Source organism: Microtus pennsylvanicus, chromosome 12 (assembly GCF_037038515.1).
Source record: "Microtus pennsylvanicus isolate mMicPen1 chromosome 12, mMicPen1.hap1, whole genome shotgun sequence".
NCBI classification, from domain to species: Eukaryota; Metazoa; Chordata; class Mammalia; order Rodentia; family Cricetidae; genus Microtus; species Microtus pennsylvanicus.
The window spans coordinates 60435629-60450212 of NC_134590.1; the positions used below are offsets into that span (position 1 = coordinate 60435629).

At 48.0% G+C, this 14584-nt stretch overlaps 2 protein-coding genes across 6 annotated transcripts in view; both read left to right on the forward strand.

Annotated features, from left to right (window-relative positions):
• Kiaa0232 (KIAA0232 ortholog) overlaps positions 1 to 3509 on the forward strand; it is a 62056-nt gene extending 58547 nt beyond the window's left edge. For all 4 annotated transcript variants that reach the window (XM_075943751.1, XM_075943752.1, XM_075943753.1 and 1 more), the window contains one exon: positions 1217 to 3509. In XM_075943751.1, the coding sequence (XP_075799866.1) occupies positions 1217 to 1396 (180 nt within the window). In that variant the 3' untranslated portion in view covers positions 1397 to 3509. The remainder of the gene's footprint in view (positions 1 to 1216) is intronic.
• Positions 3510 to 12128: 8619 nt separating this feature from the next.
• Tbc1d14 (TBC1 domain family member 14) overlaps positions 12129 to 14584 on the forward strand; it is a 115024-nt gene continuing 112568 nt past the window's right edge. Inside the window, exon 1 of one of the 2 annotated variants that reach the window (XM_075943760.1) lies at positions 12129 to 12238. The gene's annotated coding sequence lies outside the window, so the exon portion shown is untranslated. The remainder of the gene's footprint in view (positions 12239 to 14584) is intronic. The other variant, XM_075943758.1, reaches the window with a different exon arrangement.

A 14584-nucleotide genomic window follows, 5' to 3' on the forward strand; every position in this document is an offset into this window, starting at 1 on the left:
CTCAGAGTTGTTAGTGTTAGCTCAAGCTCTGTAAGAATTCTCCAAAGTACAATGTGGTGTTAATCCTACTGACCCATCAGGTTCTATTTAATGTTTCCCAGCCCACGTGCAAGGCCTCTCCATAGCCTTTCACCCTCGAAATGGTTACCCCACCACCTGTCTCTCCCTCTCACCTCTACACGCAGTGTCTCCCAGCCTGTTAATGCACCTTACCTCCACCTTCCACCCACCTGCCTCCTCCCCATCATCCTTTGCACATGGCCCAGACCGTTGCCATTCCTTAAGGCAGCCACAGCCTTTCTTGTCCTTGCTTCTGCTTGTCCTTGATAATCATCTCCATTCAGCAAGACAGTGACCTCACACCTCCCCTGTGCACTAAGTATTATTGGCATACCCGTTTGCAGAGTAGAAAAATGGAGGCATCTGGAGCTGTAACACAGATATGGGCTACCTGCCTCAACAGTCTGGCTATAGGACCCATGCTCCTAATCTATGCAGTTGGAAGAAATCCAGACTCCTCCATGCCTGGAAGCCTTGTGTGCTTTGCTCTCACGTGGCTTTTCTGTGCTTCTGCCTCTGGCTCAAATGCAGGGACTGGGACGGGGTGGTGCTGGTGGTGAATGTTGTGATGGGCTGGGAAGTGTTGCTAGTTGCTGTAACTGGTAAAAGGACCTACCATTGCCATCTAGTATCCTAGGGTCCCCAGATGCCAGCCTTCCTGTGAACACAACAAAGAGATCCTCTACATCATGCTAGTAGAGCACCAGTGCAGAGCACCAGCCTCTGCTCAGGAGTGCCACCTTCTGGAGCACTCTGTTCCTGTCCAGAGTACCCCTTACCACTTATCCTCGTGTCTACAATCTGAAGTTGTGTCCTTTGGTTTGCTTGTCTACTGGAACTGTGAGCCCCATGGGCATGACTATATCAGCCTATGTGAAACTTCATGGGCTATTCTGAACCAGGTACTCAAAGACTTGTTAGGGAGTCCCTATGCCCTACACTAATGTAACTGGACATGCAGAATTAGAGTTGGACCCTTCAACAAGGGAGAAGAGGTTTCTCTAAAACAGTGTGACTTCACATCTTTTTGCTCTCCATAGGACACATCAGTGATTGCTAATTTATCTCTGTCTGTGAATAGAATCAGCCCTTGGGGCGGAAGGGGGTGTGTGTGTGTCTAATTTTTTGTGTATTTAAAATTGTTTTTGAATTGTAGGTGTCTTCTGTTTATGAAGCAAGATGCACAGGAGAGAGAGGTTCTGAGGCAAAACCAAATGGCCTCCACAGGAAGATGTGTTCCAGCGCCAGCTCTGACACGGGTGACACAGGCTCCGAAGCCGGTGGAGAATGGGTGGGCCCCAGCACAGAGGAGCTCTTCTCCCGAACACATCTCTGACCCTGCAGAGTAGTACCAGTCATTGAAAACGCTGTGATGGGAAATTGCCTTCTGTGAGGCCTGTTAGTCTAAAGCAGCAACTTAGGTTTCTTCTTCGATCAACTGATCTGCATCAGTGATTACCTTTCTCTTCTTGCTTATTTTAGCGTTGGGGACGGCTGTCCTGTTGAAGATTTGTTTCCAAGCTGTTAAGTTCTTGCTCTCTGAAGTAGACTAGACTGTGCTGTCCAGTGAGGAATGGGTGTGCATGTGCTTGTCCTAGCGCGTCCCGCTTCTGCATCGCAGCTGCAGGCCTCCCTCTGGCGGCAGTGTCGCCATCACCTTGTCAGCACTGTGGCAACAACTGCCACCGTCCAGAGACTCCAGCTCTGTTCTCTGAGCCAGGAGATCAGTCCTCCCCTGCAGTGGGTCAGGGCCTTGCTGAAGGAGGAGGGAAGCATGGTGACTCATCTGCAGGCTCATTCGGAAGATCTCATGGACATTGCTGTAGGAAAACAAGGGTGTGCTTTAGAGACTTACAGAATACTGTGCTCTCTCTTAGGATTCCCTAAAGTACCATGGAAGATACTGTGGCTTGTGACTTTCTTGCTAGCTGAAGAAGCCAAGGATTTGAGGCATGGGGTGGATGGGGTAAGTTCTGCTACTGTCGTGCATCCATAGTGGATGCAGCGGGGTGGTCTGAGCTGCCTCTCCAGCACTTAGTTAGGACCTTACCTGCAAATTATGTTCTGGTGACGACATTGAACTGAAGTCTCCAAATGAACTTAAAAATATTTGACAGACAGTGACCCCTAAGAAATCTTTGGCTGCTACAGCTAGCTGCTCTCATGGCTGTGATGTAGTATAGCTTGTATCTCATTTTGTGTTTGAGAGAATGTTCTGGGCAAGTTCTGCTTGCGGTGGGCTGGGGTGGGTAGAGGAATTTCCCACGTACCTGTGTGATTGCTGTTCTGATCATTGCCTCATGTGACTCGGTGAAGCGGGCAGGAGGCATGCCTCACACAGATGCATCTAAGTGTGCTCATCACCTCTTCAAGCTCTCTCCTGCAGCACTGCCACAGGCACCAGGAGGGCCAATTGTGCAAAGCCTGAACATCTAAAATTATTTTTCTCTTTTAATCAACTTGTTTTTAAAAACACCGTGTCTGTGACATGAAGTAGCCAAGAGGTCTGAAGTAGCCAAGCTGGCCTCACCAGTAAGTGGGCAGCACTGGGTACATGGGTGGCTGTCTCTGAGGCCTTTTTGGAAGTACTTGAGTTTGTTGCCTGTTTCTCAGGAACACAGGAAATATCATGGAGGCTGTGCAGTCACCGCAGTTCTGTGCGTCCTCACCATGGGAAGCCTGGCTTGCTGGAGGGGGCATCTTGCCACTTTAGGATTTGTTTTCATACAGCACATCTTCTGACACTTTACAGTGGCTTGTGTGTGCGCGTGTGTGCATGTGGAAGGTTTCATGTTGCTCTTATTTATTTACAGACATCAGATAAGTTTTATGTATTTTTTTTTCTTCTGGAGCTTCCTAAAATTTGATTAACATCTGCACTGAAATATAAACCTATCATCAAAAGCAAAAAGGATTGAAAGTTGTAAATTCCTAAAATCAATGCAGTCACAATTACCCTAGAAATTGTTGCTATGACCAAATGGATTTCATACTCAACCGTGAGCTTGAATGACCTGGACAGCTAGTGTTCATCTGGAAAGGGCTCCAGGTGGCAAAGACACCTAGCTCCTCAGCTGTGAGGAGAGCCCCCCTGCCACAGGGGGTGCGGTGGGTCATCAAAGGCAAAGGGATGAATAGATTCTGTATTTGGTTTCTTTTTGTAGTTAAGTGGCTGAAGCTCAGAGGCTTTGGCACAGAATTGAAGTGTGGTTTTAGTTTCGTGAATGGATGATCACAAAAAAAAGCATTAAAAAAAGTTGGCAAACGCTGAAACGCACTGTGGTATGAAGCGCGTTGCATATTCGTAGCACTGAAGTATCAGCTCCATTCCTGGGCTGAGATTTTTTTCCGTGGTTGTATTGTTCTGATTTCACGTACACCAGAGTAACTGATTTTTGTTTTGTTTTGTTTTCTTGTGGAGTTAACACCAAATAAAAATTTCAAAAATGTTTGTTGTTTTTATTTATCATAGTCAGTTTTTTAAGTGAAGAAGCAGCCTCTTCTTAACTGAGAAGAACAAGAGAAAGCCAGAACCCATCTTCCTGAGGGCAGTCATTCTCTCAGAGCAACTCCCCAGAGCTGGGAAAGAAAGTGGATGGCCTGCTGGGCACCCAGCTGACCCACATCCCCAACAGTTGGGGGTGACCCTGTCCCTCCCTGTTAGATAAGTCTTCTCCATTGTGTTTTATTCTGGGAGGAAAAAATTATCTTCACATGTTAATGTGAATGGGGTTCATTGTACACAGAAGTCAGCAGGAAAAAGGTGCTTACTGTACAGTGTCAGAATCCACAGAAAGGTGGAAAGAAAGGACAGCCCTACAAAGGTGTCTTCTCACTTCTGAATGTATGCTGTGCACTGCAGTCATACATGTATGTATGTATATATACACAGTAATACATACCACTACTGTGAGGACCAGCCTCTAGCAACTCAGGGATTGAAGGACAGCCATGGAGCTGGCAGAGTAATTACTCAATTTGACCTTTCTCTCTGAAAGGTAAGTGAAACTTAACTCTCTGGGACTGGCAAAAAAGGGCAAATCACACATACTCTTAGGACCTTTCTATCATCTTTTGTCTCTGTTCTCCTTTATTTTTCCTTTACAGCTTATATATCCCAACAAAATCATTCAAGCAATATAAAAATTACAATATGGTTACATTCTACTTTTCAAGTGAATGATTATAATGAATACAGGTAAAAAAATTTCCCTTACATATTTGAAAATTCTACATACTGTAGATGAAAAATTATCCCAAGAACCCACATATATTCATATCATAGCAACTTGTTATAGATTATCAGAGTGTGAGCAAGCAATTAATTTTCCTCAGCCAGTTCTTTTACTGGCAGGCTGCATTTTGCAGTTACAAAGGAAGGATCAGTTACTTTATTACTTATCTCCAAAGGTAATCTCAGTGAATCTTAAAAGAATCACAAACCTAAACTTTTATATGTGAAACACAGCTCTACTTTAAATCCTCGGAATACATACCCATTTATCAGCAGTTTTTTATATCAGGAAGCTGATGAAAGAAATGGGTACAAATAATTAATCATCACACTTGATCATCAATCCATCCTAGCAAGAAAGGTATGTCAGCAAGCAGTAGCCAGGCTGTCATTGTTCTTGTTCCCTGAACTCAACAAATCTCTCAATTATGTGACTTTCTAAACTTCAGTTTGTTCCTCAAGGGTTTTCACCTCAAAACTATTAACAAAAACATCTTAACCTAACCTTATTTAAAGCTTTGTTTTAGTTATGATGCACACCGAAACCCGTGAACACATCTCCCAACATTAAGATTAAAAGAACTTGAGCTAGCTGGGCTTCTGGCACTTAGTTGTTTTCCTTAATCATTATCTTAAGCCACAGAGTATATGGTTTCTCAAGAGAAACTAGCTGGGGGCTGGAGAGATGGCTCAGAGGATAAGGGCATTGTCTGCTCTTCCAAAGGTCCTGAGTTCAATTCCCAGCAACCACATGATGGCTCACAATCATCTGTAATGGGGTCTGGTGCCCTCTTCTGGCCTGCAGGCATACACACAGACAATATTGCATACATAATAAATAAATTTTTTTTTTAAAAAAAGAGAAACTAGCTGTGTGACATTTCTTTGTTCTAATTTTCTGTTCCCTGCAGCTCCTGCTTTATCAGGGGCTGGGGCAACACTATATCTTGCTTTTACCTATATTAGTTTTCCCACTAAGCTAACCTCTATCATAATCCCTTACTGTATTTGTTAAAGACCCCCAGTCATCAAAATCCTACTTTAACGTTACTATTATATAAAATCTTTGCATCAGTTAAACAATATAGCTTAGGAGGAAATCATCTTTATGATAGCGCACAGATAAAAATGCCCAGTATAATGGGATATTTCCATTGAAATAACCACACTACGTTAAAGGCAGTAGGGAGCCGGGCAGTGGTGGCACACGCCTTTAATCCCAGCACTTTAATTGGGAGGCAGAGGCAGGCGGATCTCTGGAAGTTTGAGGCCAGCCTGGTCTACAAGAGCCGGGACAGGGCTGGAGAGATAGCTCAGAGGTTAAGAGCATTGCCTGCTCTTCCAAAGGTCCTGAGTTCGATTCCCAGCAACCACATGGTGGCTCACAACCATCTGTAATGAGGTCTGGTGCCCTCTTCTGGCCTGCAGGCATACACACAGACAGAACATTGTATACATAATAAATAAATAAATAAATATTTAAAAAAAAAAGCCGGGACAGACACCAAAGCTACAGAGAAACCCTGTCTCGAAAAAAAAAAAAAATAAAGGCAGTAGGGATCTCCCCGTGCCCATTCAACTACGCCAGATACCAGAGAAAAATGGCAGTGGCAAACACATAAAGGCACCGGAACAGCAAGGGACATCCTGGGACCCAAGCCCTTGGGACCTTGCCTATCTGAAATTCTTCCATCAGAGCTTTGCTTCCTGGTAGGCTGACCTCCCTGAAGTCAGTTACCACCCACTGCTCCTCTGACATGGCCATTGACAAATATACAAATACATGTATATACAATAACAGTAAACAAAAAGTCATTGTCTGTTTGAAGAAGTATGAAGGAACCTCACAGGTTATGCATGTTCCTGTAGACACCTATCTACAGGTCTGTGCCCATGTGAGAACAGTAATGCTACAGACTGCCTAGCCTGCCTTGCAATTTGGGAATCCCTGTGTGTCTGCAGTCAGAGCTGAAACTTCACAGCATGACCCACTGAAGATTGAACAGGTTCCTGACTGACTGATGTAGACGGTTCTTTTTTGTTTCTTTGATCTTTGACAGGATCTCCTGTAGCCCACACTGATCTTGAACTTCTTTTCAGTGAACTGCCTTTACCTCTGAGTAGAGGCTTCATGGTTTCCCAACTCCTCCTCAGCCACCCTGCCACGATTTTATAAATAAAGCCCCTGGCTTTATAGTGACCCCTTTGTGACCGACTTCGGGCACTGAACCATGCAGCTCTTCCTGGGCTTGGATGGGAAGGGTCTCTACTAAACTGTCCTGAGTCATGGCAACTGTGTCTTCCTCAGCATGCCTCAGCTGTGTGTGTGGCGGGGGGTGGGGTGGGGGGAGGGCAACTAGGCATCATATCCTTCTGGGTGTCCAGCAGGCACACTCTGCGACATGGCTAAGCCCCTTTCCCTGTTGACTTGCCCTGAGCATAGATGTGTCCACTGACTGTGCTGGCTACCTGCTCTGCTTTTTTGTGGGGTTCTTTATAGACTGGCAGGCAAAGTACTTCACAGATGGACCTACCTGCAAGAGCAGGGACAGTGCTGAGCAGCAATTAACCAGCCTTCACCTGCACCTGTCCTTGGGGGGTGTGATCATTCTGGCCCAGTGTTCAGAGAGCATGTGGCCACCGATGTTGTTGTCTCTGACAGTAAGCATTACCTGGTGGGTTCTAGACACGTGGTAAGATGCCAGTTACAGCACCCTGCAACCTGTTTCTGTCCAGGAGTCTGGGAACAGAAAGTAAGGTCTAGCCCTTGAAAGTTGCTCATCACATGCCTGCCCAGGTTGGCACTGCTGAAAGCACCAAGACTAGAAAGCCCTGCTGGCTCAGCACTGCCTTGCACTTCAGGCTCTTGAGCAGTTTCAGAGTAGTTGCCTCGTGGTCAGGCTGATGGTAACCAACTGCTTCAAGTGGCACCATTTGCACCAGCTGGTGTGGGAATCGGTGTTCCAGGCATAAGCACACCGTGTAGCGAAGAAGACTAAGGTGTGATGAGGCTACTAGGTGCTTACTCAAGGTCTCGTACCTGGTCATTTCAAAGCTGGACTCTATAGCGTCTGTACATTTGACAAGCCACAGCTGCTTCATTCCGGTTTATACTGTGTGTGAGGGGATCGGCCAGTTTCTGCAGGCAGCCCTTTTCTGATTCCTGTAAGTGTTCCTGCCTATTTGCAAGGATGTTGTCCCCAAGAGTCTGGTTCAGTCACCCCAAGCTGCATGTTAGTGGCCCAGTGTTGTATCCACAGGTCTAGTAGTCTCGTCAGGCTTAAACCAATCCATTCACACTGCACAGCAAATCACAAAGATTACCGAGATAGTGCTGCATCAGAGAACTGTACCAAGTTCCTATGTACTGGTTCTTTGAGAGGAAACTGCTCATAACAGAACTGTGGAGGGCAAATTGTCACATGAGTGGGCAGCAGGAAGGACTCACAGACACCTACACTGCCTTGTTTTCTCTGGTAACAATCTTTCCAGGGTACTTCTGAGGTCTGTAACTTCAAACCACCTGAAGAGCTATGCCCTCAGTCTCTACAGAGCCCACAAAGCTGACGGGTCAGGCCCTACAGAGGTTATGTAGCAATGATGACAGGCCATACATAGTGGCTCCTCTAGTTGTCCCTGATTCTGAGTGACTGGGCTGGAAGGTGTGTATGTGTGTGTGTGGGGGGGGGGTTAAGGTAACAGGAAGCAAGTATGCACAGCAGAGCCAGGAAAAGGAGTTCAGAACACCATGCCACTGTGGAGAGTGAATGGCACGGCCTGGTACCTGTACCACTGTCCAGATACCACTTTGAGCCCCAGGGATGGGGAAGGCCTTATATCCCCACAGGCCCTTTGACACATGGAGACAATGTCCCCTTCCAGAGTGTCTTGAAGGTTATTTGAGAGGCACTTAACAAAGCCACTGAGGCTATTGATCTTCAAGACAAGCCAAAGACCAGGAGCCAATGTCATAGGGGTGCTCCAGCCATTCTTCTGCTGTGATGTCACCAGGAATAGCATGATGGGAAAGCCCTGCCCTATCAGCCCCCACCCCTGCCACTTGCAACAGAAGCTTCCCTTTACCTTGGCAGGGTCTACAGGACTCCTGCCCTTCTTACACGCCTTCATCCCAGGGGTCAGATATGTTCCTTTCCTGTACCCCATGTTCTCACCAATGCCCCACTTAGCATGTACAACTTGGAGCCTTCCATTGTTCCCCAAGTTCTGAGACTGGGGATCTGAGGTGGCCTACTAGAGTCGCAAGCACAGGGCTATATCCCACACCAGAAAACTCCAAGCTGGAAAGCGTTCCGCCATTGCTGGCAAGGAACTGGGGTGTAGGTCACCCGTAAGGGCTCAGAGAGCCTTGCTTGTGCAGTGAACAGAGGCTGTGACTCAAGGATACCAGCCCAGGATTACTGTTTGCTGAGAAAATGCAGAAAGGACAGTGCTGACTGGCTGCGTGGTAAATGAGGAGCCTCCTCCCTCTGCTGAGATGGTGAGGTCGAGAGACTCTGGACCCTGCCACAACCCCAGGCCGTCTTGGTAAGGGTCTGATGATACTCTCCGTGACTGGACTTGGGATCTGGTTCCTTGTGGTTACTGATGCCAAACCACCATGAGATTCTACAACAAGCTGTAAACCGATGATAACCACCAGCTGCTTGCGCACTCAGACCTCAGGGCGCCCTGATATGTCGGATCTGGTCATGTTCACTCTCCCCAAGTTTTCCTGCAGCAGGATAGCGAGTAGAGTGCCAACCACTGGGAAGAGCAGGGGTGCCAATGAGATGGGGATGGTGCAGCGGGCACACTCTGGAACTGATCTCAGTGACTCCCACCTCACCCCTGCAGCTTCTACCTACTGGCAGCCCTCATCACTGCCTTATTGATATGGTTCCCTGAGGTCTGGAATTTCTCAGAATTCAGTCTTGGAGTCCTGGATGTTCTGGACATCCAGAGAAAGAAAGAAGAAAAGAGTAGGAGTGATCAGCTCATGAAGTGCTTTTGCTTTTTCTCACAGTCCTCATACTGAGTAGGGAATCTTAGCTCAGGTGGGGGAGGAAGGAAATGCCTACAAAAGTTCCAGCAGATTCTCTGTTGTGCAGTAGCCAATTTCTCAGGATCTGTGAAGGCAACAACTGGGGGGAGAGAAGCTGTTGTATCCTCATATCATGGGGGGATATGAGAGGATTAATGGGGAAAATGTATACCCCACATTCAGGCCCACAGGACTTAGCCACCCAGTCCACCAGACAAGTGTCCTGCATGTTGTGTCCTGGGCAGCTGCTGGTTTCACAGGTCCTGAGGGATTAGTTTTAAGAGTTTATAGCCTCTCTATACCTCCACTCTGCTCTGTTTGCTTCTTGAGTGGTTGAGATGCAGTCGCTCAGCTTTTTGCTCCAGCTGCCTGCTGCTGTGTCTCCCCACTCCTACCCCAACCCCCTGCCATTATGGGTTCCTAGAACCATAAGCTGAACTTGTCCTTACATTGCTTCTGGTCCTGGTGTTTATAAGAGCAATAGAAAAGTAACTGATGCTACCCTGTCTCCAGAGAGAGAAGGAGAGGGTGAGAGGGAGGGAGACAGCTGAAAGCTGAATAGCAAGAGGATTCCATGAGCAAACCTGCTTGGGCAACTTAGCAAAACAGAATATTAAAAATAAAAAATATTGGGGCCAGAGAGAGATCTCAGTGATCAAGAGTCCTTGCTATTCTTCCAGAGGATCCAAGTTCAGTTCCCAACTCCCACATCAGGTGGCTCACAATCACCTGAAACTGCAGCTCTCGGATATCTGACCCTCTGGCTTCCTGGGGCACCTGCACTCACATGCGCAAAACCACACATACACACATAGTTAAAAATAATAAAGTATCTTTAAAAATACAAAAATCTTTATAATAATAATAATAATAATACACGGCTCAGGCCTAGTCTCCAGCACCAAAAAAGAAAAGAGAAGAGGGGAAGGAAAAAAAGAAGAGTGAGGAGGAAGAGCAGGAGAAAGGAGGAGAAGGGTGCCTGGGATCTCAAGATAGAGGACTGTCCCATGTCCTTAGATACACTGACAGTGTTGGGATTGTCCTCCTTCGGAATTGTGTGGAAGAAGCAGAAACGTTTACTGTGAACTGGTAGCTCCTGAGATGTGCTCTAGAAGAGTTCAGGCAAAGTGAAAACGTGTAACCTCGAGAGGTGAGCAGATCTCTAGTCCATGGCATGGAGCACAAGCTCCCTGCTCTCTGCCCTAAGTGCATTGGAGGTTCTCCATTATAATGTGTCCAGAGACTCATTTTACAGTGTTACATCTGGGCCTCTAGGTTGGGACCAGCAGCAGAGCAGGGTTCTGAAGCATCCAACTGGAACAGGAGACTCTACATCAAGATTTCACTCTCAGCCTCTGCCCCCATAGGCTGGCACCAGCTCCTGGACTCCAAGGGAAGAGATAGCAGGCCACAACGGGCCTCCAGGGCAGCCTCTCCCAGAAATAGGGGCCATTTGCCACTCCCACTTCCAGAATTAGGATGCTGTGCTTCTTGGAGGGTAAATCAGTGTTTATGTCCCTCCAGGTTGCCTGAGCCTCACTGAACTGAACCCAGGGCTCCCTTCTGTTCTCCACTCCTGCCTCCAGTTGCTGAGTCCCATTTAGGCCACAGCATGGGTGTGATTCCTCCAGCTGCTTAGTGTCTCCGCCCTGGCACCTGTCTGCACACCCTGGGGACATGTATCCCAATTTCTTCACAGACGGGGCTGAAAATGAGTTCCAGTCAGCCCTCTAGCTCCTAGAGCAGGAGCAGAGGCAGAGAGACAAAAACCCAAGAGGCTTCCCTTGAAACATTTTCCTTACCTTGGTATCCCAGAACATTCTTCAGGGCAGGTGCCCTCCTTCCTGTGCAGATGCAAAACAGTGCAGTGTTTACTATATGTCCCAGGTGATTCCACTGATGCTGCCCCTTCAGAGCCTGGGCAGGTGGAAACAGGCTCATGCCATCATCTGCATGGGAGGATGGGAACCAAGCAAATCTGACCTGACTTCTTTGCCTCAGCTCTACACACAGGTCCTCCCACTGCTGCTTCACTAGCTGGGATGGTGTCACCTTAAGGAATGGATAGGCTCCCCAAAGAATCTTGGTACCTAAGCTTGCCAGTCACTGCCATGGGGATCATGTACAGCATGGGCATCTAAGAGGGAGATCCAAAGACACTGAGGTGAAGAGGGGATTGGGGAGGTAGAATACTCAGTTAAAACACTGATGAGTGTCCCAGGGTGGATGGGTCACTGTGGGTCAGAAGCACTACCTGTGGAAGGTTGCTGGCAGCAGCTCTGCACTGTGCTCCCTGTGGCCTGAGGCTTGCCTGGCTAATTGGTAATATAGTTCTTTCAAGACATTGTGGGTAAGGTCCCCTCCTTCACACTCTCCTGACTTGATTTCTTTAGTATTAACAAAGCAACTTCATTTTTATTAATAACTTTTCCATTTGTGTTTCTCCCTCCTGTTTCCAAGGTGAGGCATCAGAAAATGGGGCGGTGATAAAGGTGTGTGTTGTCTGGCTTGGCAGCAGTACTCTTACCCACAGAACCATTATGTCAGCCCTGAAAAGAACCAGCCTGTGAATAAAGGGCCTGGGCCTTGGGATGACCCTAACATCGGTGAAGGTCCCACAGGTTGGCTCTGTGATGTGGGAGTGTCATATATCAATCTGTTGATTTCATTGGTTAAGCAATACAGAAACTGCTTGGTCCTCATAGGTTAAAACATAGGTGGGAGGAGTAAACAGAACTGAATGCTGGGAGGAAGAGGAAGTGAGCTCAGAGAGACTCAACAGCTCTGCTCTCTGGAGCAGAGACGCCATGCTCCCCTCTCCAGGGTAGACGTGATAGCTCTGCTCTCTGAGGCACATGCGATGAAACTCCGACCCAGGATGGACGTAGGCTAGAATCTTCCCGGTAAGTGCACCTTGGGGTGCAACACAGATGATTAGAAATGGGCTAAATTAATATGTGAGAATTAGCCTAGAAGAGGCTAGATAGAAATGGGCCAAGCAGTGTTTAAATGAATACAGTTTGTGTGTTGTTATTTCAGGCATAAGCTAGCAGGCGGCTGGGGTGCTGGGGATGCAGCCCCACAGCTCTTATTACTACAGCTCTGGACTCAGCATGGGCCCGCCTCTCTGGCTGGATGACCTTGTACAAGGTGGTGACCTCCGTGTCACAATAGTCTGTTTACTAGAGCAGTGCTAACACCTGCTGGTGGGAAGTGGGAAGCCAAGCGGGTGGCTTTTGGGTGTCTCCAGGTCCTGCAGAGGACAGCCAAGCCCTTCAGTAATCACTGTTGTGGGCAGCTGAGCAGTATCCAGTTGGCACACGTGCTGACGATGGCTCTTGCTGGAAGCTGGACCGAAGGGTGGGAGAGGGTGTTAGGAGGGAGCCTCAGCGTGTTTCTCTCCTCTTGGGGTGAATGTGGGCTGAAAAGCAGAAGTTGGCATTAATCAGTAACCCCGGTACCAGGCAGGAATTTCCAGACAGTGCCAGTCCTGGGGTTATCAGCCTCTTCTTTTGTTTTCAGGACTCTGAGAAAGAAGGCCAGGAGAATGGCTCTTTCTCTTACCTTCCTGCACCTAGGCCAGACTGTGCTTGGCATTAGGTCTACCTTCTCTGGTCCCCCTTAGGGTAAGGTTAGTTTTTGTTTATTGACTCTCAAGAGGGCTAGGTCCCCTGGGCTTTGGGTGTCTGAAAGTGAGACTTCATAGCGGGAGGAAGAGATCCTCCATTATTTTACTTTACTCGAAAATCCACAGATAGAGGCAAGGAGATACAATACAGAAGCTACTGTTTGGGGGCCTGGGACAGCTAGTACAGCCTGGAGGATAGGAAAGGGACATCCTGGGAGAAAGCCAGAGGCCAGGACTTGGTGCCCTAGGTATGGCTTTTGGGTACGTATCTTCCCATGTTTGGGAGGTTTTGTTTTTTGAGTCAGGGTTTCTTTGTGTATTCCTGGCTATGTTGGAACTCTGTGTAGACCAAACTGGCCTTAAACTCAGAGACCACCTGCCTCTCCCTCCTCTGAGTCCTGGGATTAAAGGCATTCACCACCTCCGCCTGACCTCCTGTCCTGGAGTTTAAAAGAGGAGGAGGATGTGGTCACTTGGTGTTTCTGACTGAAGCCACTTGCGGGGGCACACAGGGAGGTACACTGGTCCACCGACCCCATAGGAATAACTGGATCTGCCAGGTCTAAGCCTCCACCCCCCATGGGTGTTAAAGGCAGGAGCTGGTGGGGAGATGGGCCAGGCTGTATGAACAGGGCTGGCTGAGGCTGGGGTGGAGATGCTTTAGGGGTGCAATGAACCTTAGTTATCTAGGGTCATAGGAAAGGCTACAGCTGGGGGCCCAGGAAACATTCTGGAGGCCATGGGGTGGCTGGACTTAGAGTAGAAGCTTCTTGGATATGGGCTGTTCTCTAGGTCTGGCCTATCCCCCTCCCTGATCCTATTGGGACATAAACACAAGGAAGGCCTTCCAGAACACTGGCTACTATCCCACCTTGTTCCTCGGGCTGGCTGTTTTTTACCCTTCCAAAACCTGACCTCCAGATCTCCATTTTCCATTAAAACAAGGCCAAAGTAGGGCACAGTGACACATGCCTATAAACTCAGCACTCAGAAGGCTGAAGTAAGAAGGTGGCAAGTTCTAGTCCAGCCTGGGTTACTCAGGGAGAACCTGTCTCAAAACACAGAGGCCATTTGCCCCTCTCTTGTCCCCCAGGTAAGCATGCAACCCTGAGGGCAATGTGGCTGGTGCTGCCTAGAGGTTCTGAGAGTGGAGAGCAGAGAGGAGCCCAGGCCCTTGCTCATTCTCTTATCTCCAGTATTAAATGCAGTGCCTGGCACAGAGGTGAATGGGGGGAGGAAAGCAGTGGCAGTAGTCGGGGAGGGAGGTCAGTTGGCTTCAGCTGGCTCAGGCCTGAGACCTAAGAGTTGGAGAAGTTGAGGTCTGATCTTTCCCTAAAGATGAGGGGCAGCATCCATGGAAAGAGGAGAAAAGAAGAACCCCAAGAACATTTGCACCCCAATTCTCTTTCTATAGGATGGAGCCAGCTGTGGGTATGTATAGGCAGGGTGGATCTGAGATATTGGCAGGTAAAACATCTGGAGTGTGTTGAGAGGTTTGAGGTTGAGGTGGGGGAGGAAGGGGAGAGGTTGGAATAGGTGGGTAGGGCAGATAGAGGGTCATGAAGAATGGCAGCACCCACTGACCACATCCTCTGAGTGATGTCAAGCCACACCCCCAAAC